This window comes from Chelon labrosus (assembly GCF_963514085.1).
Source record: "Chelon labrosus genome assembly, chromosome: 21".
NCBI classification, from domain to species: Eukaryota; Metazoa; Chordata; class Actinopteri; order Mugiliformes; family Mugilidae; genus Chelon; species Chelon labrosus.
The window spans coordinates 9,476,257-9,501,159 of record NC_140354.1 but is presented as its reverse complement, the minus strand read 5'-3'; the positions used below and the strand labels follow the sequence as shown (position 1 = coordinate 9,501,159).

The 24,903-nt window shown below is 44.3% G+C and overlaps 1 protein-coding gene across 1 annotated transcript in view; it reads right to left on the bottom strand.

The window, feature by feature from the left end:
• Positions 1-14,824, bottom strand: part of fam20ca (FAM20C golgi associated secretory pathway kinase a) — a 36,244-nt gene extending 21,420 nt beyond the window's left edge. The window contains exons 1-3 of the mRNA XM_084570962.1: positions 13,557-14,824; positions 12,738-12,922; positions 9,285-9,363 (exon numbers count right to left, since the gene is read on the bottom strand). Of these exons, the coding sequence (XP_084427088.1) occupies positions 9,285-9,363; positions 12,738-12,922; positions 13,557-14,107 (815 nt within the window). The 5' untranslated portion in view covers positions 14,108-14,824. The remainder of the gene's footprint in view (positions 1-9,284; positions 9,364-12,737; positions 12,923-13,556) is intronic.
• Between the last annotated feature and the right edge of the window lie 10,079 nt (positions 14,825-24,903).

Genomic DNA, 24,903 nt, shown 5'->3' with positions numbered 1-24,903 from the left:
TAAATAATACTTTACATTTGGGCACTGAAAATGAAACTCTACTCCGTCTGCATCTACTGTACGTTATATTGGGTCAGGCAGTTGTAAGTCATGCAGAGAAAGTTTAAAGGTTCCAGTATTTTGAGAACAATCTCCCCAGCAGCACCAGCAAAAAGCCTCCCTGCACCTCCAGCACAGAGACTCCTCTGTTTGCATCACTGCTGCAGAGAGCTCAAAAAAAAAAAAAGGACAAAAAAAAGGAAGGCAGGTTGGTGGGAGTGGAGGCGCACCCCAGGCAAACCCCTGGATCAGGTTCCTGCCTCCCTAGCCCCGTGATACCAGACCTGGCCACGACGGCCCCTCCCACATCCTGTAGTGACAATGGGAAAAGCGCGATAGAACCCCCCTCACCCTCCTCTGGTTTAATTGGTAGACAATGATTGCATTCTCCTGCCCCCCCTCCCCTGGCATCTGTCAGGGGGACAGAGGAGTCACGCACAGCCTAATTGCCACCTCGCACGGGACTGGCTTAGACAAGCACAGGCCTGGACCACAATGGACTTATTAACCTCTGAGCATGCTAGCACAAAAGGCCCAAGTTACAGCGCCACAATGCTCTCTCTGTCGAAGAACTGTTCTTTCATTCATTCGGCTCGGGGAGACTTTCAGGTGGACTGTGATAGATCTACCTGGGAAAGGTCGTTATCTAATGACAGCACTCAGTTTTGAGGGGTGGTGCAGTGCGTGTGGTCCCATTGTTTGAGGGCAACGGCTGATTTCGTGACAAAGTAAGAATGAAGCCTGTGTACTCATATTTGGACAAGACGCAAAGAAAACAGAAGTAGAATAGTTGGCACATAACAGCTTTTAGTGCCGCGGGGAGTTGATGTCTCACTGTCAAGATAAATTGCTATAATGCAAAAGACTCGCAATCCGCGTAATCATAGATTGTGGCTTCACCAAAGCTTTTAGTTGGCAAACAGCCTTTGAAAAGCTCCCTCAGCTAAATACAACTCTCCTGCAAGCTCATTTAAGTTTGGTGTAATTTTAGCAGCTACACCGACTCAAATTGCAATAAATATCCTCGCCATGAGAACAGGCATTATTTGGCAGGCTTCTTAAAAAGAAAAGCTCATTTGGGGGGTGTCTAGAATTCACCTCCTGGAGGGAAAGAAATCGTCAGCATTCCAGACAAATGCGGCAGCGACATTCCTATAGCGGGGAGCTCAGGAATTCCCCCCAGCCAGTACTTTCGGCTGTAATGATACGATGCGACGGCTGAACAACACAACCATGCAAGGCGGCGTCAAAGACGGGGTCAGGAGCCACGGCGAGCACGCATAACTGCGGCAATATGACAGACTTGGACGTGGAGTACCGGTCCAAACCACGCGGACGCGGGACACAAATGCACAAAAAAACAAAACACTTTGCTGGGGACAAACCTGACGATTTTCATCCTAAGTTTGTGGCGTGTGTCTGAGGACGGTTGTTGAAAACATGTTTTGACATTTCCAAACCACGAGCTCAGGACATTTTTTTATGTATTTGCTTTGCATAATCCAGCAGGTCCTCACTGCAAAGTTGCAAAATAATCTCCCCTGTATGCACCGTGAATACACTGACTAGCAAATGATAACTGAATTCTGCTGTTTAGGCTTGCCTTGATTAATTAAATACTAAATAAAATTCATTTTTTTCAGATGGCACTGTAGACATCGAGATAAGAGTGGAGATCTTAACATGTGGTCATGTTGCTGCAGAAGGGCATCACTCACATCACTAGTATCATCTCCCGCAACTCAGTCGGACTGCAATCACATTATGATCAGTCTCCTCGCAGCTCTGAGAGTGCATAAACACTTGTTAACCAGAGAGGGAAAACAAGAGTATCTAAAAATACAGAGCGGCGAGGCTCTGAACGGAGGCGAGTGACAAGCCGAGGATTAGTACTGCCTCAGCAAATCGAACAAACAAGTCCAAAAAGGATGCGCGGATGGGAGGTGGAGACGGAGAGGATGACAGACAGCGAGAAGGAGGAAGGGAGGAATGGTGTCGGGGGGGAAAAAAAAAAAAACCACCACTTCCTCAGCAGTTGACCTAGTAAAACATTCATGAGAGATGTGTTTATCTGAAGAGTACACGTGTGTGTGTGTGTGGAGTTGCTGTGATGAGGAGGTGAAGGCTTGGGAGTCTAAAATTAGACCGTCCTCTGTGTTTCGGTGTCTGCGCCGGGAGTGTGTGTGAGAGTGTACCTGTCAAAAAAAAAAAAAAAAAAAGAAAGTTATTCGAGATTTGAGATGTTGAGATGACACACGGGGGATGTTTGGCTGCCAGATGCTGCACTCCTGACCTCTACGAACATCAAGAGCAGGCGTCAAATCGAGACACGGACAGAAAGCATGAAAAGAAATGACTTCTTCAGAGTCATCCTGCAAAAGGAAACGAAAATGAGTCACTGCCAATCATGACAGATGTGAATGATATGAAATAACTGATTGCGGAACACCCCAAAAGTACTCCGAACGCACTCTGACGAGATAATCAGATAATAAGCAGGACACACATGAATGATTGACGCTTGAATTAGAATGCCTCGCGCTGAAATGCAGCCGCAGACTTTATTAGGACTTTGTTGACTCGAATTCTCTAAACTGCGTGCTAATGACTGGGCCGATGTGACAAAAAAACGCCCAGTGCAGCTGGTTTCATGGCTGTTAAAGCGCGGCGCTAATTAACCGGCTCATCTCGCAGGCTGGCGAGAGGTCGACGCATCACAGTGCCCACGCGCTGATTGCACCGGACACACATGCACAATCGCGTTGTTTGCAAAGCAATGCAACCGGCGTGTAACAGCGAGATTAGCGAGAATTTTATCAAGAGGTTTTCCTCACATCAAAGGATTTTGGAAACTTGGTGAGGAACCAGTTTTGAGAGCATCGGAGCCTGGAGCTGGGACGCGCAAAAGTAGTTGATAGAACAAATAAGGGGAAAGGAGGAGGAGAGGGGATAAAAGAGGAGCACGGAGAGGGGGTGTAAGATGAGCAATACTCAGTCCCATTAGAAGAGCTTAAAACAGCTTAAAGACCCACGGAGGGAGTCAGTAATGCTCCGAGCCTAAAGACGAGCTGTTGGGCCTGGCCCTCTCCAACCACCTGGCAGCTACAACAATACTCTATGAGAAACAGATGTAGTGGATGCCTGACACAGGGAATGCTGTGAGTAAAGAGACAATAAAATGGGATACTGTGTTTTCATACGCCATGAACCAGCAAGACAAAAACTAAGCTGATATAAAATAAATAGCAACTGACACATTCTTCGCATTTTCCAAATTCATCTCTTTCGTCGCTGAGTACTACAAGTGTTTTCAAAACCCATTTCGAATGCGTCTGTCTTAAAGGGGAACTACTGTTTTTTTACAACCTGGACCTTATTTCTGCCGTAAAATATGATCGTTTACTCACCCATATAAGTTTGTTGTTATTTGGAGTCCTTCGGAAGATATTTAGCTCCAGTGGAGCGCAGTGTATATCCATATAGTGGGAGTGACTGGGGCACCCGAAATGCAGCCTCTAAATAACACATTATCTGCCGCGAAACGCGTTCATTTCACCAATATTTTGTTATGATACGCTAGTGCTATTCCCCGTTGAGTCTGGAGTTACCTGTTATCATCATCCGGGGTCTGTAGATTGACCGACTAACTTCTGACCTGGATGATGTCATCTCTGAGCGCCACGTGCACCCGCGACGGTCGGCTTGTTTACCTGTAATTTGCTACTGCTAGTTTTTTGCAACATGCCTGAATATTTTTCCGATTCTGAGGTTGTGGACGACGACGTTGTTTATGATGGACGTCCTTACCGCATACGGAGGAGGAGCTTGTTGAAAGGAGGATGTGGAGGCAGAGAGAGGAACAGCTGGCCAAAGAACAACAAATGGCTGCACGTCCGTGAATAGATAACAGGTAACTCTGGACTCAACGGGAAATAGCACTAGCATACGATAACAAAATATTGGAGAAATGAACGAGTTTTGCGGCAGATAATGCGTTATTTAGAGGCTGCGTTTCGGTGCCCCAATCACTCCCACTATATGGATATATGCGGCGCTCCACTGGAGCTAAAGTTATATGGGTGAGTAAACGATCGAATTTTATGCCAGAAATAAGGTCCAGGTTGTAAAAAACAGTAATTCCCCTTTAAATCTAACACCGTCAACCAAAGAAATGTGCCAAATACACTTGTTTCCATTTTGAAACTGCACTATGCAATAATAGGTGGGCCGATTTCACAAGATTACCAAGAAAAAGAAGTGAATCACCTCGACGCAGATGTCATCCGACTCGAATCGTCAGTTGGTTTCATTGGGAAATGCTAGGCGACAGTTAGCGGTTCCTCTTTCTATGAGGCAGACAATACCTAGAGACACAGAGGTATGTGCTCTGAAATGATAGAACCCAAAACAAAACAAAAGAGAAAAAGACACATTTGAAAGAAGATACCTACTGGAAACACACACCTCGCTTGAACTTCATAGCCTCCTCCCACTCACGGGCAAACCACACCTGCTCCCTACAAATCGTCATTGATTTCAAGAGTCGGGTCAGACAAATTGCAAGAAAATTACAGAAACAGCTGAGAATTCTCTCCTCAGCCAAGCACCGTTCGAACCGAAAGGCAGATGAAGCCGCAAAATCACGCAGACAAAGTTTACATAACCTACGGGAAAGTGAAAAGACGGGCACGACAAGTCGGCCTGAACGTTCGAGGTCAGAATCACGACTGAAAACTCCATCGCGGGCTACAAACGAGGACGTTAACGCAAAGAGATTTGACAATTCATCACATTTAAAGTTCCTTCATGCGCTTCAAGGCTTTTCGACTTGTCACAGCGAAAATCATTAGGGGGAATGTTAAATGGTGAGCGGCCGGGAGTGAACGAGCTCCTTTTCTATTGCGCGCGCAGGGCCGTCATCATTCTCCGGGTAATATACCCACGACTCTAAGTGAGCGGCTGCAGCTGCTGCTTGGCTCGCTGCTGGAAGATTCTTTTCCACTACCAGTCGCGGGTGATGAAGGCTGCACAAACTCAATAACCCCCACAGAGTCCTTCTCTTTGCAGCCTGTGAGCGTCTATAAGGGTGTGTGCGCCGCAGCTGTGCGAACAGCTGTCCGTAGTAACATGGTTCATCTGTATTCGTGCGCACGTCCAAAGATGAGTTCAGGCAGCACCTCGTGAAAGTATGTCCATCTTATGAGAGCCAGCAGCGATTTTATGGCCCTCGTGGGAGCATTTGCGTGAAACACTTGACTACCAGAGAAGTTTTTTTTTTTTAATTTATAGCCTTCCATGAACTGTAATATGGAAAAAGATGTCAGTATAACCATGGTGATTAGTTCAAGAGGGGGTTCTCTGAGGCTTTTCTTGCCGTGCAAATAATTACATGCTCATATTGTGAACATGCTCCCATACACAGTAGATGCATGCACTTGTTTACGCTTTAATGTCTCAACGTGTGCATGTAAATGTACTTGTGCTGCATTATTTAAGATTCTTTTCAATGGAAGGTTGGATCCTTTGAAGCTCAATGTGATTTGGCTCCTCTACATAACGCGAGGGCATCATTCTCCTTCTTCTCTGGATTCCCATCAGGAATTCTGCTCACGATCAAATCACGTGCGCAAGTCAACCTGTGGATGTGTTTTTGTTGTGATCTGATCTTCTCTTCTTGCAACGTGTGAGGACTTTTAAACGGTTGAATAGTTCTCGGCAGTGGGCGAACTCTCCGTCAAAACCCCTGTATGAACAGCACCCTTCTGCGCTTTGCAAGAGAACACGTAAATCCATAATGAAATCATTAATCTTTCATGATCGGATCAATAGCCAGGGCAGGAAGAGGGCTTTCTCCGGAGGTCATTAGGTGGCTTCGGCCCTAATGGAGATCTCCATCGGCTAAGGAGATCCATGGAGAAACGTCAGTCATAACCCAACTGCGGGGGCACAGTAGCTATGGTGAGGCCTCCGATGGACGTGCGGTTATAAAACAGCCTGCAGATGATAAAAACAAAACAGCCTCTTGGGTGTTGCAGCTATGAGGCTTCACAGCCAACCCCACTGGCTTTACGAGCGCTAGGAGCCAAAGCTTGTCAAAACTGATTCAGTACATGCAGATGAGTGCATATCTAGATTCCCCACGGTGTTAAGGGATAGGCATGTGTGCCCTACATATACTGTGCTATCGCACGTGTATTTATACGTAACGGATCGTGTACGTTAACTCTTGGCAGATCTGAGGCATGCACACAACAAACAAGGGCAATAAATGGAATTTGTGCTCTTCTTGCCATGCATAAACCATTATGAACTGCAAGACCAAGAACAAAATCAAACGGGGGAGGTGGAAACAGGCTTGTCAAACAGGATGTGATGGAGAAATTATTTTTTTTCCTTTGCATATCAGAGGCTTACACTTCCTCCTTCAAACCCTCAACACTCCATCTGACAAATCCAATTAGCATGGCACGAATAGCATGGTTCTGCGCGCACGCCGCAGCCAGGATCTTGGCAGGGAACGGGAGGGACGGGCGCAAGGGGATGAGGGCCAGGCAGGCAGACACAGGGATCTGGCGTGGAGGCTCCCCGCTCGGCCTGTGACCCGGCTCCAGCTGGAAGACCCAGTTCCTTGACAGGTTTGGCAGCACTAGTTCTCCCCAGCCCTCTTGACTATCGCTTCTTCTCATCTGCCTTCCAAAACTCAGGACCGCCTCTGTTCTCATGCCACTCTTGCCTCCTTCGACAGCCTTTGACCATTTTATCAGACGACCATCTGTTACTCCAAAATTTAGCTTAGTTTATTTTGTATATATTTTTTTAGCCTAAGAGAGCGATAGTGACACCATTAATGTTCCTCTCCGGTCTTACGCTTCAAATAGTTTTTACTTAGAGAATATTTGTGCATGTTTCATTGTCAGATTCAAAGTCTTAAATGCACATACAGTACGCCAAAAGAAGTTATTATTCGAGGGGGACAACAAGTTAGCTAAAAAGGCTAACCCATATTGCACCGCTAAAAATTGACTCGCCTTCTAATCCATTGTGGTCTTACACTCACCGAACACAATCAGGACTTAAATTAGACAACTAAAACAATGTTCCTAGAGCTGCACCCAGAAAACATCTTCAAGCTGTCAGCTTCCACAAAATCACGCCCATGGTAGAGTAGACATTTGCATTTGGCTCAAAGGAGGCCTGAAACCTAAAAAGGCTCTCTGAAGCGCCACTTGATGCTGCAACAACGGAGACAGGTGAACAAAAACAACGCAAACGCCAGAACGCACTGAACTACCGCACCCAGAGTGCACCACGGTTCTTAAAAACAAAAGTGGGACGCGTCGTTGCCGTGGCAGAGACACATAAAAACGTTGCGGCGCGCTTCGACAAAAGCAGAACAAAGGTGACTTAGCGACATAATGTCTCCTTCAGAAAACGGATATTTTTGCATTTCCGCTCCGAGGACCTTTTTTCGTAACGCATCTGTATCTGGAGACAGACGATTGTGACAACCAAAACAAGGAGCTTGAATAAAATGTGACAGGCTAAGTAAAGAGCTGCAGGAATCTGTGGCGTGTGATTCAGGAACTGACATGTAATTACTGTCAAAACAGTTCAATGACAGCAACTGAGAAAGACTGCATAACTTACATCTGCCGTAAGAAATCAGCACTCTTCTTTTGCTTTTTTGAAATTTGACAGACAGCGTAGTACGCCGCGATATACATGTTTGTCATTTCTGTTGAGTCAAATTCTATTTAAACACACTTTCAAATGAAGACACTTGACAGATTCTGATTGGTATTTTGCTCGACAAAACGGAATATGTAACAGGAAACCGCATGACTAATGCTAATGCAACAGCCTCAGAACCTCTCCATCTCTTTTTCTTTCACCCGCAACGCTGTCACACTTACACTCCACTCATTCCGCTCAAGCGTGCGCGCGTATTGGCCCGTGGTCCGCGCAGCCCGGAGCCACCCCCCCGAACTACTCGTCCAGTAATATCAGTTCAAATTAGCCCGCGAGGTCACACGCGAACCCGGAGAAATCTCGGCCCCTGTCCGACGCGGGTACGCTGAAGATGCCTGGTGGGTGTTGTTGTTGACTCGCGATGACAGTAGAAACTCTGGACTGTCACGTCCTCTGAGGCTAATTCTGCAAACAGCGCCTCATGTTCTGAAAGTCACTAACTTGATTGACCTTGGAACGGAAGGACACAGAACGATGAGTTGCTCAGATACGAGTGACTTTGAACTGACGCTGCTTTTGTTTTTTTGTGTGCGTATTGAGGGATAAAGCGTGACTGTAAAGGAAAAACGATGCAACCTTTCCATAAATCAGTCCTCTGGCAGCCTTTCCCAACATTTCAGCATTCAATTCCAAGACAATGTTGAATTAGCATGCCGGAAGCCCTTACCCTCACTCAACTTATGTGACTTTCTCTCGTGTGGTAATGGACCTGAAATAAAGAATCACCACAAACTGCACTAGTGCTGATGTCAAGTTGTGACACCTGAGTATGAGATTTCAAAAGCCTCAGTTGCCACACACCCTCTCTTGGACTGTCTTGATCACCTAACCTCCCTCACCCCCTCTCTCTCTCTTCCAGAATCTAATGTTCTCCATCAGGGCCCTCATGTAGAAACCATTCCACATTTCTTCGCAATCAAACCAGACTCCTGAGCAATTACTTCTGATTGCAGGCCAGTTGGCCCGGACACTGTTCATCCACGCTGGCATGGGATTTCATCGGCAAAACCCAGACAGCTGGGCAGGAGGGCATTGCTTTTTCGAGTGCAATGGGCCTCCGCCAGCATATACGCCTCCCCGAAGACGTCCTGATTATGGCTCAGTGCTCATTTTAATTAACACATAAGCCTGTTGATGTTAATTAAAAAGAAGGCGGACGGTTCCTCGTCAGACAAAGATCACACAAAGGGGAGAGCTGTGTAGATGAACACAAGACGTGGCGCAAGCAGAGCTTGGCACTTATTCACATGAGATTCCAAGTAGCCCTCTTGAAACATGTGAAATATAATTGGGGACATCAAACCAAGTGTATCAAACAGACAGTCGATGATGGTTATTTCATTGTTTAAATACGGATTTGTAAGCAATGCGTGTAAGACAGAGCCTGTTTTAACTCTAACAATGATGAAATAGCCAGATGATGGCCTAATATGTAAATGATGTTTACGCCGTAACAGCGTCGATGACTAATGCCGCCACTTCCTGTGTTTACTTACTTCATGGGCTTGAACAGCGCCTGTCCGTAGTTCTGGAAAGTCATGATCAGCTTCAGCTGGGTGCCTCCTGATTTCATCGCTAGGAGGGAGACAAACGAGATGCTGGATCACAATCTAAACAGTTTAAAGCACAAACACACACACATGTGCAGGCGCAAACAGATGAAGACACTCATGCTAATGCACAGCTGTTTCATTACAGTGGAAAGCCACGAATCTGCGCGAATTCATAACAGAGCTCCGACATCTGCTGACCAATTTACCGGAGACCGTACAATCAAAGGGAGATTGTGGCAGTTAGGAGCTGGGTGTGACTGAGTGCAGGAAAGAAAAAAAAAAAAAAAACGGCATGAAAAAGCATCTGCTGACAACTACACGACTAGTTCGATGTTTCACGGAGGGATGAACTTGAAGTGCACAGAAACGACATGCATCTCCATAACTACACGTGTGAGATCCACAAAAAGTTTCCCTCACTTTGAGCGAGCACATATAAAGTTCACAGAAACTACAGATAAGGCAAATATCACAGCACTGAGACGTCCATGGTTCAACTCCAGGTTCTGCCCCCATCACCACCTGCTACTATCATACGCACAGGCTAGATACTGAATCAAACCGAAAGTTCCTCTCCAAGCCTTCATGGGCTGCACACACTGCCTGTGACTTGCACACTTGACAGACCTCCTGCACCCAGGGACAGGAGCCGGGGGGCACGTGTCTCTGACTATCTATATGTCCACGGCACCTCCCAAAGGGTGACGGAGACTCACTGTGAGCTTCCTGCCCTCTCCGACTGGAACAAAGGGACCGCCAGGGCTGTCAAAATGCCTTGTGTTTCTGTCACAATGGACAGGCTTTCGGGGGATTTGCCCATTTATTACAGCGCATTAACTTGAGCATATTACACAACATGGCGCTTCTGTCTAACCCCAATATCAATATAAGCCCCTTGTAGTGGACCCGCTTACTGACTGGATTGCTGGCTGAGTATCTAGCCGCGCTCTACCCCCCCTCCCGCCCCCTGCGCAGAGATGTCTTCTGCCTTTATTGATTCTCTTGCTGCTCCTCTCAGAGTTCTCAAAGTCTCTTCCTCCCTTTTATTTCTTTTGTGTTTGTTTTTTTCCTTCCCCGCGTTCACGTTCTCTCCGTTCAGCTTCGCTCATCTCAATTCATCTTACTCAGTGCTGGCAAGCGCTCCCCATTCATCGTGACTCATTTTCAAAAGCTTTTGGATTTTACATACACTGTTGCACACAACCCCAGGTCAGCGCCTTTTCTTCGTGGCGGAGGATGGATTCTGAGTGAAATAAAAGCCAGGGAATACACTGAAAGCATTCAGGCCTGCACATGCGACAGATTTGCCGAAGCCAGGTCAAGTGGATAGCGGCCCGGAGTAATCTTTAAACTTGGTAGAGCTATACAGCGAGCGTAAAACCTTTGAGGGATTGCAAACGACTGAACTATGTTTTAATGCCATGACATTGACCCCATAAGCCACAATTCTCGAAGAACTGACCTCAATTCACTGCCCTGTGCCGCCCTTTATAAAATTTGGTTTCCTATCGAAAACTACAAAAGGTAATCCCTTGTAAAAACCCTCGCAAAGCTCGGCTGATTGTTTCCCTGGATTGTATCTCCGCTGGCATGCAACAGCACGTGGCTCGAACCACAGCAAACTCCGACAAGACCTTCCCCAGATTCTCCCATCTGCCTCTTGCGGCTGCGCTTGATCTAAGCATCTATCTGGCTCCCCCGTCTTCTTTCCCCACCCCTTCCCGCTCGCTGGCTCTTTCGGAAAAGGCTCCGGGCCTCACCCGCTACCGCTGGATCCCCCCCACCCCTCCCTCCCCGTGCCGCGATGATAAATCCATCTCGCTCTCACCTGTGCCACCTCACGGCAGTGTGAGTATGATTTATGAGTTTAGCTGATGACTGAATAAAAGGCCATCGCCAGGCCCAACAGAAAAGCAGACACAGAGGAGGGAAGAGAGAGAGAGAGAGAGAGAGAGAGAGGGGGGATGCAATACTGAGACAAAAATGCTGAAGAGGAGAGCTTTCCAGTGCTTTCTCTTTTTTTCCCATTTAAAGTGAGACAGATAAGTAGTAAGTGTGTTCACTAATTACGGGGCACAAATGCTGCAATGGTTTGCCTCCAGACACGCTCACACGAAACTGGCTTTTTCTGCAGACAGTGCTTTTATAGGTGTGTCTGGGCACAGGCTCATTATATGTGTGCATGCATTTTAAATAAATGGGACAAAAACACAATTAAATAAGGTGTTTTCTTTTTTTTCTGATCTGAATGATTGTGAGGCGCCTGCGGGACTACAAGTAATGAGACGGTAGACAAAGCTCCAGGGAAAGTGAATGTTTCTGATTACAAACTAATGCACAAAGAGATAAAATATATATATAATTGTATTTTTTTTTCATTTAGTATTGCTGATATACTAGAGAAAATGCCTTCAACAACACAAGTCGGTCTTGTAACAGACAAATCTTTTGCAAAAAATCTGTTTAAAAAAACAGATGATAGTCAAATATATAAGAAAAAATATTGAAATTTTTTCATTTCAATACATCCCAAAGCAGACAGTGTAATGTCTTGCTCAATCTATTACTTTTGTAAGGAAATTTGCAATCATTAATTGTCTGGTTAAAATGCAAAGCAGCTCCAAATGGCATTCGGACTGGTCAGACTCAACTCAAAACTCTTTCCATTTTTCTTGTGACATTGAAGTCACTCTGATGAAAAGTCCTGGTTCTACAGGTTAACTTATTCGGTTTCAGCAGAGACAATGATGCCATCGCGCTGCTTGTGACAGATAGCTCCCTCATACGCCGTCGCTCGCACATCATTTGATAAACAGTTTGTTATATCACGCACCAGAGGAAATAAAGCCGGCCAGACACAGGTGTACAGTACAAACTTGCAGGCGTGTGCAGATATGCAAATAAAGACAGAGACGCAGGCATTTGCAAACACACAAACTTGTGTTTCTACCTCTATGAGGTCATCCTATTTACATAAAACATTCCCTATCCTCTTACCATAACCCCAACCATCTCAAGTAAGTGCCTAACCTTAACCTAATGGTAACTTTGTAACCTTAGAACACAGTGTTAACGGGCTTTAAACCTCAAACAGGGTCTGGAAAAGTGGCCCCACAAAGTTAGTATTCTGTAAGAAACAACAACAACACACACCTTGTTATATAATACACAGAAGAGGATTCATTATATGATTCATGGTGCACCAGACAAGCCAGCTGCTTTTAACCAGTTTGGGTTTCTATCTCCACAAGTCAAATCATATCACATAAGACAGCTGTCAGGTTTTAAGTTAGTTTGCATGCTGGAGCTAGAGAGAGAGATAATTATCAGTACAGGCCCAGTACTTCACACACACACAGCTTGGTTACATGCATTAGGTCTCCCCGACTGACTCACCCACACTGGTGATCCTCTCTGTGACCAGGTCCTTCAGCAGGGCATCCAGCACAGGACTGTGTCTGGAGTACATCTCGTAGCGGTTGATCCCGATGTGGAAGCGCAGCCAGTTTGGGTAAGATTCTGCCGTCACCTCCGCAGTTGGAGAGAACTCGTCCTCGTCCTCGTTCCCCTCCTCATTGTGCCTAAAAAAAAAAAAAAAAAAAAAAAAAACAGGCAGACAATAGAAGCGATCCTTTGTCAAGAAGTTGTGGTGCAGTCTGATTGTTGCTATGTTCTGGCGTATAAAACTTTTAACGAACACAGCAGACTAGAGGCCCTCGCTATAATTTATACTGACAGAACTGGCCCAGAATGCCAGGCTACTTGTTAACAGATGGTTAAAATGCAACTTAACTGACTAGGGATAACCCATGAACATGTAAGTACATAAATAAATAAATATAAAAATCCAGCAGGATGATAAATCACGCCAAAACAGATAAGGTAGAAAAGATTGCATGACACAGGAGAGATGGGTGGATGCAGGAGATGAACTACTGAGGGAAAAAGAAGAGGCACAAAGTGATATATTGAGACAGGCAGATAGATAGATAGATAGATAGATAGATAGATAGATAGATAGATAGATAGATATCTGGGTGCAACTACTTCATTTGAAAGCAAATAAACAAAGTGAAATGTAATTATGGAGCTGACATGCAGGCCTAATCGTCTTTACTTTTGGTCTTTTTCTTGCACCACCTCCACCTCTAAAGCCCTCTGAAAGCTCCCTGCCTCATTATTAACCTTAAGTTTAATTCATTCTCATCAGCTTACCATCCTTGGTTCCCTGTTGCTCTGGGATAAAATCGGATGTCGGTGTTGACGTTAAACAAAGTGTCATCGTCGGTGAGGGGAGGAAGAGCAACCTTGTACAGGGGATGCTCGAACAGAGCAGACAGCCGGGAGACGCCGTGGGCAGAGACGGTCCGAACGCCGCTCGCGTCCCCGATGAGCGGCTTGTGGTCCCCCGCCCTCCCCGCCGCCGGTCTCGCCCTCCTCGACGACTCCGCTCGGACCCCGGCGGCTGTGATCTTTTCCAGGGAATGCGACGTGAGGTTGGAGCTCGGCTCGTTGCTGAAATCCTGCAGGATCCTCAGCGTGTGCTTGTTAGGCCAGCCCGCTTCGGCCGCCGTCCTGGCGCGCTGCTTCCCCCAGCCCTGCGACTCTCCGCCCGGGTGGTGAGCGCACTGGCAGCCGCCGTCCCCGCCGTCCGACCCCGCCGCTCGCTTCTCGAGTTTGGGCAGCAAGTCTATCATAATGTGCATGGTGCACGCAACCAGGAACACCATGAGTATCAGCACTCTGAATTTGCGAAACAGGATCATGTTTAGCCTCGTTTTTTTTTTTTTCTTTACACGGAGAAAGCTTTGAGCGCAGCGCACCTTACGGCACCGACATTGATGTCAACAGTGTTATGCGATGGCAAGGCAGAGATATGAGTTTGGAGATTCTCTGGGATCATTGCACACACAACAAGACCCAGCCTATGTTAAAAACTCCATGATACGCGCTGTCAAACAATATTTACACGAGTCCCAGATCTTCATTATCAGACAAGTGGTCACACCAACACATTGTGAAAACAGGACACTTCAGCGGCGGCGGCTCAAGAAGTGCTTTTCATTCATTGCGTTGCTGAACAGGATACAGTGTCAGGAGGAAGGAAGAATCTCTGAGAAGAGGCAACAAAAGAAACAGGGTTCCGGTTAAAGGCGTCGATATTCTTCCTCAAACCTGCTTCCTTGTATCTCATCCAGCCCGGAGTGACATGCCAAATGTCTTCTGGGGGGGCAAAAAAGTAACCTGAGAGATTGATGTAACCTAGTCCACAAAGCACAGTCTTCCTTGTATTTTGGATAAATTCCCAATCACAAAAGGGAATCCGTATAAAACACTGCCTAACAGGTGATCCAGTGCGAGATGCTTGGATGCTGCCCCGCTCCTTGACAAAGCCTCCGCCGCCTGCGAGCCTCGCTGAAGTCAAGCGAAAGACTTGGCTGGCAGGTGCGGGGATCCTGGTTGTGATTTGTCCTCTCAACGCAGCCTTGTCCTCCTTCCAAGTGTTCATCCAGGGTGGGTGTGTTAAATATTTTGATCGAAGCCCTCTGAGCCCAGCCTCGGTGGCGTCATGAGGAAGAGATTGGCTGCGTCCGCACATACAAATAGCGCTGGTGACATAAAAGCCGAGCGTCGGGGATGAAAAGCTGCGAGCTGAAAGCCTTTAAGGCTGCAACGGACGTGTCCGCCACAAGAGGGCGTTGGCACAGCCTTAACCATAGAGTGGGTAGACTGATATGTCTTGCGAGGGACAACGTGTAAGTAGTCCTTCTGTATGCTCCTCTTCAAGGTGCACAATAGCCTGTTAGTTCTCCAAGTGGGCCGAGGGGTCCTCGAGGATGAGCCAAGGGGTCACCAGCACAATGAGGAATCGCTGAAATTCACGAGAGGCATTATGAATAGGCTGTACACTCCACAGACTGTTATGTTGGCACATAAATTAGAATTTCTTTAAGAAAACTCTGGAAGAGTGCTACGTGGTCTATTTATGTGAGTCTGAAAGTGTTTGGGGGCTTAATGGGTAGACCACATTGCAGAAAAAAATCAACCATTTTAATACAGTTTTTCAATGCCGCTTGAAAGTTTTTGAGTGCCTCTGAATTTTCTCTATAGGAATGATTCACGTAGGTAACGGTGGGTTTTCACACAAGTTCTGAAAGTAGAAAAAGAGAACCCACTAAAACATGATGAAACCAAATGATTATGTTCATTCATTATATATCTGTAAGTTGCAAAATCCTTGTTTTCAGAATCTGGCATGACAGGAAACTAAATATTTCCAGTAACTGCTGAACAGTCTTCAGACACCAGACACCAGATGGACATATTTTTCTTTTTCTTTATGGGGAGCACTGGCTTTGCCACTTAATAACACTCCAATATTGGCTCATTTTTCATTGGTTTCATTGGGATCTCTGTCTACTTTCTAGACTTTTGTGCAGAAATGTAGAAAATTAAGCTGGAGAGCAAATTAGCCAGTTGAATAGGAGAAAATATAATTTAGATAGCCAATGGGAGGTCATCATCATACATATATATATTTCTTACTATGCAGCATACGCAGACTAACATGGATTTGGAAATGTTCTCATGGCCACCACATGTGGAGTCCAAGCATGAAGTCATGATTAATTGTTTCTCTGTTTTGGTCTCCACCAACCTCTGGGGACAAAAGAAATCAAAATTCAAAATATGTTACATCATAGAACTTGTAAAACCTAGATTGCACACATTAGACAATTGATTTATTGGAATAAAAGTGTTTAAACTTATCAGGGGTGCATTGCTCTATAACGTGGTGCTGTACCCATCCCACATGTGTGTCTTCAACCTTACACGTTTAACTGAGTCATGCGTTGTACACCTTCACATGGCAGTTTAGACAGTGACTATTTTCGGGCCTTGATTCATTTAATTTTAATCAAAGGGTTGTTTGCTGCCCACGAACAGGAGTTCCGCTGCCATGGACATCTCGAAACACACCCGCCTACCTCCTGAGAGACTATTTTAGAGTTTGCTGACAAAGTGAAACACACCTTTCATTTAAGCTGCGGGGGGACGAAACGTTTGAAGCAATTACCGCAGCTGACACGGAATTTTCACTGAATGAAACAAAGAACTTTTTGAGAGCCATAGAGTTTGTTCAAGTTGCCAAGCGCTAGCGATAAAAATAAATAAATAAAAGGTTTGTCACAAAGCAGATATAAGATCCTTGTCCCCCGATGGAGCAAGTGATGTCTCCAGCTCAGTTGCATAACACAAAGTAATAAAATGAACAAATTATACATATATGTTTTGCTCATGTGTGCACGCTGTACAAGCCTCGCCCAGTTGGAAGGGCTCCACTTGGCTTCTGCTCCTCCTCCCAGAGGCACTGAGTTGGAGTTCAAGCCACTGCCAGATTTGTGCATCTAAATAAAACAGGATCTTAGAGCTAACAAGCAAACAAATTGTTCTCCCAAAGGCGAGCCTGCTGTCCTAATTCATCTCATGCTCCAAACAAAACAAACTGGCACGCACAGGCACGTTAGAATCCGCTAATGCTAAAATTACAACTAGATTCAGACCGCGTGCCATTTTCATCTAACAGCATGTGGTATCATAATTACAACAAAATAACAAAAAAAAAGGTAACGTCTCCATTGGACCTGAAGAAAAAAACAAAAATGGTTTGTTTTTGTTTTTTTGTGATGTGGATTTAGATTAACTAATTTCAGTACAGCTAAGAATGGATAGAGTTTGGACTTTTTTTTAATAAAACTTTGTTATAAATCTGATATAATCTTGGAGATATTGAATGAGCTGTTTAAACAATACTGGAACAACAATGCTATCCAGGCAGTTATTTGACAAGCTAACAAGTCACAGCTGCCTGATGCATTTATGCATCACATTAGAGTTTCTTTTTTTAATATGTTATTAAAAGAAAGGGATGAATAAACGACTCAAAATCCTTCAGGTGTATCATAGAAACACAGAAAACAAGTTTCACTTTTTTCACAGAGATGAAAACTAATAAGCCATCGCCACGGCAATAACAACACGTGGTAAGATATACTCTTAAAATATAGGTATGATATTAAACGTTCAGAAAGTGTGACATATGATAGAAATTAACAACTTTTTTTAATCATTTTTTTTTTTACATTTTCACATTTTTGGTTAAGAAATATATTTTACGGCTTTAATATTACCTTTTTAATTTCATCTCAAGCAAATATGGAAGTAGCATTTTCAGGTTACACGGCTCATATTTTTGGCTTCCAGATCATATTTCCCAGGGCAGTTTCTCTGCGTCTAATTTACTTTCTTCTCCGATGAAAGAAATAAGTCAACTTTGACCCAAAAAAGTAAGTAAAGTAAGTGACTGAGGATCGAGTAGTTCTGCATCATACTGACTCAAAGTCTTAGCTGAAGCTGGTGTTCTATCATTTTCATTAGCCTTAGGTATTAAAGAATGAATCACCTTATGTTTAAAAATCTTAAAATGAAGGAAAGGTAAGAGAGGGGGGATATAAGTATATATATATATATATATATATATATATATATATATATATGTATATGTATATATATATATATATATATATATAAAAAATAATCATTGCATACTGGATTCTGGTCTGGTTTTGGCCCGAGTATTTTCTGTCTGTCTGAATGTTTGACCCGAGGGCTCGTCTGTTCCTCAGGTTGGAAGCAGACTTTGCCAAGTTTAACTCACTAAACCAGTCTATGCGAGTCATACTTATATAACAATGCAGACTGACAACCTTAGCAGTAGATTAAGGCAAAATACAGGGCCGCTTAAAAATTATTTTCAATCCCATACTTTTCTACATTTCTGCATAAAAATGACACAAAACAACCTCAGATTTTCACACAAGTCCTGAAACCAGACAAATAGAACCCAAAACAAGCAAGTAAAACGGGAATATTATGCTTTATTTAAGAAAGTGAGCCAATATTACATATCTGTGAGGCGCAAAAGTAATTAGTTAATGTCAAGGCTGTCTTTTCAGAAGTGTTTCCAATCAGTGTGAAGAGGCTCAGGTTTCAACACATCTTTTTGGAAGTGTATGATGGCATGGACAAAGGAGCTTTCTGAGGACCTCAGAAAGCTCTGGAAAAATTGCTTGGTTGGTTGACCAACAGAGATCACTCCAAAAGCAAGACGCATAATAGCACGAGAGGTCACAAAGGAACCCAGGGTAACTTCTTAGCAACTAAAAGCATCTCTCATAGTGGCTGTTGTTAACGTTCATGAATCCACCACCAGGACGACACTGATGAACAATGGTGTGCAGGGCAGAGTGGGAAGGAAAAAAGCCACCACTCTCCAAAAGGAACATTTCCTCCTGTCTGCTGTCTGGTAAACATCATGCGAACAAGCCAGAAGACTACTTGTAAAAAGTTTTGTGGACAGATGAGACAAAAGTAGAATTGCTTGGTTTAAACGAGAGGCAAACAACACTGCATTCCAGAATCAGAACATCATCCCGTCCATGAAACGTGGGGGTGGTAATGTCCTTGTTTGGGCCTGTTTTTTTTTTTTTGCTGCATCTGGGCCAGGACGGCTTGTCATCATTGATGGACAAATGATTTCTAGATTACCAGCGATATCTGAAAGAAAATGTCAGAACATCTGTCTATGAGCTGAATCTTAAGAGAAACTGCGTATATGCAGCAAGACAACAAACCCAAGGTCGTTCAACAAAAGAATGCTTGAAGAAAAATTAATTTTTTGGACTAGCCAAGTCAAAGTCCTTACCTTAACCCAATAGAAATGTCATAGAAGGACCTGAAGCAAGCAGTTCATTTGAGGCAACCAAGCCGCTGTAGACGACTAATTGGAAGTTACCGGAAACGTTTAGTTGCTGGTTTTGCTTGCTTACATTTGTATCTCACAGATATGTTCAAATGATTGATGTTCCTGAATAAACAAACACAAAAGCATGATATTTCTGTTTTATTTGCTTGATCTAATTGCCTGCTTTCAGGACTGCACTGTACTTTTAAGCAACACTGTATTTTTCTGATCCAATTAATCTCCAATCCAATTAGACTCGTAAAATCTTTCTAGAAAGCGAACATACTGTGTACGTGTGTTTTTTTTCCACAAGGTCGTATGAAAGGACATAAGACGAACCAGCTCTTGGGAAGTTTTATGAGCCTGATGATGTGTTAACAGCTAACTTCAGGATGAGGGATGAACGGTACGGCACATGCCACAGGTATAGAAGTTATAATTGGAGACTAATGTGATCAGGTAATAGCACTAAAAATGTTTTGACAAATGGCTTGTCATTGGGCGATGGTGGCAGGGTACAATAAAGGAAGGTGTGGTTGAGGGAGTGAAAATGGAGTGACAAAAAATGAGTGTGAGGGTAGGCGCTGAGTAATGACACATTTATTCACTTGACTGCGAACAAGCCGAAAATGGGGACTTCTTTGGGGACACAATGTGTGAAAAGGGCCCATTATTGACTGAAGCCATCTGTAGTTTAGGCTGAAATAATTCCACCTTCTAACCAGTGAAGGGACGTTTTTCTCAGTTAAAACTATTTTGTCGCAACTCTACAGTCGTAGCGTATGGATTAACAATTTAAAATTGTAAATTATTACACGCTTTCAGTGTCAATTATTGCACAACCATGCAAAATAGAGCATGGTGAATACAGCAATGTTACGGGTCATACTCCCTTTAAAAGTGTAATAGGGATTTCAATATGAGGCATCAGTCTGGTACACGGACTTTATTAGTCTTTCATTTGGACTCTCTGCTAATCACAGCATGACGCAGAGTTGGAATAATGAGACTACTGGCGTCAAGCGCGGCACTACAGTGGCCCTGCTGCGTTGATCTCTTTATCTCAAAGACTCAAAGAGCATGGGGATTTAAAATTTGATGACAGGGGTGCGACCTTGAAGTAAAGGCACAGAAAGGATTGTTATGTATGTTTAATGTGATCTGGTGCTTGGATAACCTATGCTTAAAAGGCACCACCTTTCCATCTATCATCAGAGAGCTCAGGTGGTGAACTCTAATCTGACAATCATTCACTGACAAAGTAGTTTGCACTTTTGTATTGGTCAAGGTCCCACTTCATACCACTATTTGTTGGTGTCCCCTATGGTCGCATTTAAACCACGGGCCAACTGAAGTTCCCTAGCAGTGTAAATGTGAGTGTTAATGTCTGTTTGGCATGTAATAGACTGATGGCTTTGTGTTAGTACGCCCACACTAAGGGGCATGCTGGGATAAGCTGGCTGCCCAAATGGCAGAGAGTCAGATGATGCAACATGACATACTGTAAGTGATAATCAGAGACAACACTCATGTTTACCAGTCCTTTTGGGAGACTACAGAGTAAAAGACACCAAAACTACAACAAATTGAAAACAGAGTTGTCTTTTGTCTCGGGGTGCAACAGAGTTGGGGGATTTGGGTTAGGTTTGGGGACAAAGGGTTAGGGTTAGGGTTAGGGAAACCCTATACTGACTCTTTATTTCTATATAAATAATGATCCATCTCTCCTGCATATTATGTTAATATATATTTCATTTGTTAAGTAGGAATACAACATGACATTGGTTTGACACAGACAAAAATACTCAGGGCTTGAAATGAGACAGTCTTTGACTACCCTACCCTTTTGACTACACTAAAGTAATACTGCCCTTCCTAGCTTTAGTATTTGAACACCAAGGCCTGCACATCTGCCATCCATTCTGACCACCATCCCTAAATGAAGACATTACCTTCTATATCATCTTTATCACCCTTTCTTGCATTGACCAGTCAAGAGGGAGTGAGAGACAGAGAAAGAGGCACAAGGCAGGAGGAACAATAAAAGTCAATTTAAGGGAAGGAACTTACAAGGCAAACTAAAGGGTGCTGCATACTGTGGTGCGGGGTATATCCAAATAGGGTCCAACCACAGCAAATTCAACCAGGGAAATCTGGCAGGGAAACCAAGGACCTGTGACACTGGCAAAGGAACGCTGCAGGTAACTGTTAAAGAGATATAAATAGGACTTTGCTGTATATCCACTCAAGGAACTAATCAGAAGACAAGAACATGGTTGAAACCAATAAGGGCGGAGAAGACAATCACAAAGGCGGGAAGCATAAGGGCAGGAGGTAAAACACAGGTAATTCTAGATCTAGATGCTTGCAAATTGTACGATGGGTCTGCGACACCTTTAAGTGGAGCCTCGCTTATTGTGAGAAATCAGAGAGATCAGAGTCTCCCGATTGAACATCTTGAACATCTTGAACTCCCATTGTTGGGGTCCGACAGTTACCCGACTAATTACCGTTAGATGCAACTGAAAGAGGAGCGGGCTCAGAACTGAGTGGGCCGCATCCTGTTACAGCTCTGATTGTTTTGGCGTGTCTGATTTGTCCTCTTGGCATGTGAGTGTGTGTGTGTTTTTTCCTGTGTGTGAATGTGAAGGCCTGTTTTTGTGGCACTGGTCTCCAATAACAAAAGAGTTAGTGAATTTAGCCAGAGCAGACAGCCGGTGCCCTCTATTAAGCAGCGAACAAAAGAATAATGAGCACAAGGTGAAAAGAATATGTCGGCAATTTCCATACAACTTGCTGGTTATTATGCTTATCACAGAAACCTGTTTTAACGCGCTTGCACTTGAGGACGTGGAAGAAAAGTGATTCGTTGTTGTAGCAACTTCGGCTCTTCATTCACAATGCGCATTGTTAACAAGAAAATAACAATTGCTGAAAATCATATTCAGTGGCTCGGATGGTTACATTAACACCTCGTCTGAAGCTACAACGAGAACGCACTAACACTGAAAGACAACAGGCGTATGACCACTCGGCGTGGCAGAGCAGAGTCTTACATTTGAACAGGGTTATTGGTAAGCTCGGTTGCAGTGGTAATATGCTGTCATATTAGCTCGCTGGATGTCAGAGTGTGATGCCTCAGAGGGAGATCCCGGGCTCCATCTCCTGCAGCGGGGCTGAAGCCGGATCACTGTTCAACCAAACAAAAGTAATGCGCATGAGTGAGTAATGATGATATTGTTAGCGAGGTGTCACTTCCAATAATGCATGTTTGGGAAATTGCCGTTAGCGTGCCATACAAAAGCCTCAGAGTCACAGCATTTTGTTTTTGCCTTGGTTTTTTTGGATAATGCGGGAGGGAAGTCCATTCTATAAAGGGAAATGATGAATCGCTCCCAATGGCCGATAAACAAATTGATGCTAAATCAATGTCCATGTGGGATAATTAATGGATTAGTGCAGCGAACTGGGTGCAGTTCCGATATCGTGGGCTTCTAACAAAGGTCACGGAGGTCACATATAAGTTAGCGGTTGAGATTTCAAGGCAGAGGACCATGAGGATTCAAATAATGCAGTGCTGTGTATTTTTGTGCTATTGGTTTCTTTTAACCGTGACCCAATCCATAACTAAAGGGTTGTTTGGCCATTTTACATACTTCATTGAAATGATGAGGCCCTATATCAAAATACTGATATTTAACCACAAATTTCTGTGCATTAGTGCTGATTATTGTTACTTTTTTGTTTTTCTGTTTCAATAGTGATTTTCAGAAGGCACAGACAGATTGTGTGTCTGAAAGTGCTGCTGTTTGCCCAAGAAGCTTTGTTTCCCATCTAATTTGGAGGTTTTTTGACATCCATTAGCCACTTTAGGCTCTGGAAAATGCATGTCACTTATCGGGTAGACAAAAACTGGAAGTTGATGCTGTTCAGGCTAAAAACAAAGTGTAGTGGGTTATAAATTGATTAGAATTCACCCTCTTGGGGTTGTGAATGTTAACAAAAACACAGGAAAATTCAATTGTTAGCTTTATGTTACCTTAATTAAGTAAAAATGAATACGAGGGTACCAGAAGCAGAAGTGGATGTACCGACCAACGGACTAACTGACCAACAAAAGTAAATTGAAACTATGCTCAGCCTCTCTCTGGGATCAGATAAGCTGCAGATGGTTTTACCTGCAGTGACAGGTTGGCGTGACATTCTGTGGGTCATTTCAACGACCCGGAGATAGCTGCTATGATGATGTGGCATCCTCTCGAGCGCTTTAAGTGTTCGTGCAGGATGTGTCTGCAGCGGGGTAGCCGCTGGATCTCACCTCCTCCTCTAGGCTCTGGGTGATTTAACAAGCCATTTGTTACGCAAGAGCTTGGCATGGCTCTGATACTACCGCCGTGTCCCTCGTGGGCCACATCCTGTTACTGCTCTGCTCCCACTCGCTTGTTGACACATAGGTCATTGCCGGGCGTCGGCTGTGCCTCCGAAAATCCAGACATAAAAAGACATGGCAGACTCGCGGATATAAGAAAACATACACACAGAGCTCAGCTTGTCAAGCGAGTAACGGGGAAGCATTCCTTTTTTTTGTTTTTACAGTGCCAGCGTGTGTGTGTGTGTGCATGTGAGATGGTTGCTCTCCAGCTTGTGGGATATGTTGTGTTTGGCCATGACTTTTCATCCTGGAAGCCCATAATTAGCCCGAGCCGGATGCTGCCATGGAAGGATGAGGTTAAGGAGTGGGAGAGAGCGGCCTGTTTTGGTTGGTGGTTTCCATGATGGGGAGAGTTGAGGCTTAATTACAGGAGTGACACCCCCGGCCGGACCTCGATGACACATTTCCTTTGATTAGAGGAAATGACCGGTATCGACTGTAAGAGGAGTCGTGTTTAATTGCATTAGAATAATTGCTTATTGATGGCTGAGGTGAGCCCCGTCCTTGATGACGGGGCTGAAGCGTGTCAGGTGTAAAACTTGCACACGCCACAGAGCTCAGAGTTGGTTAACCCTCTAAAGTCACAGCCAGTAGCATTCGCTGGCATGTTCTGACACAGATGACCAGGTGTAAAAGTAATTATCCTCTATTTTTTTTACCAAAAACCTGAAGTGTAACTCAATCCGCTTCGTATCTCCATTTGACAGCTGTCCCACACAATTATTCTCCACACACCGGCTCAGCTTCCTCCAGGTTTCTGATACCAATTAGGTGTGAATTTAACGTGTGATCAATATAATTCGCGGTGACCTTCGGGTCCCCTCAAGCAAAGGTCGAAGGATATTTGAAGTTGCCATGTCAGGGCCGGCCCACCCTTGCACGATCGGTTCATCGATCTCTCACCTTCTTCTCGAGATATATAAAGAAAATCTTTTGCTATCTTGTGCACTATGTGCATTTTGCTGACTCTGCTGTTGCTCATAATATTTATTATGCTACACATTTGTTTTGTACTGAGCACCAGAAAAACTACTTGTACTTTATCTTTAAAGGGGAACTACTGTTTTTTACAACCTGGACCTTATTTCTAGCATAAAATACGATTGTTTACTCACCCATATAACTTCTGAGTCATTTGCACTCGTTCAGGAGATAATTAGATCCGCGTATATACATAGAGTGGGAGTGACTGGGGCATTGAGACGCAGCCTCTAAATAACTCATTATCTGCCGCGAAACTCGTTCATTTCACCAATATTTTGTTATCGCATGCTAGTGCTAGTTTTTTGAAACATGGCTGAATATTTTTCCGATTATGAGGTTGT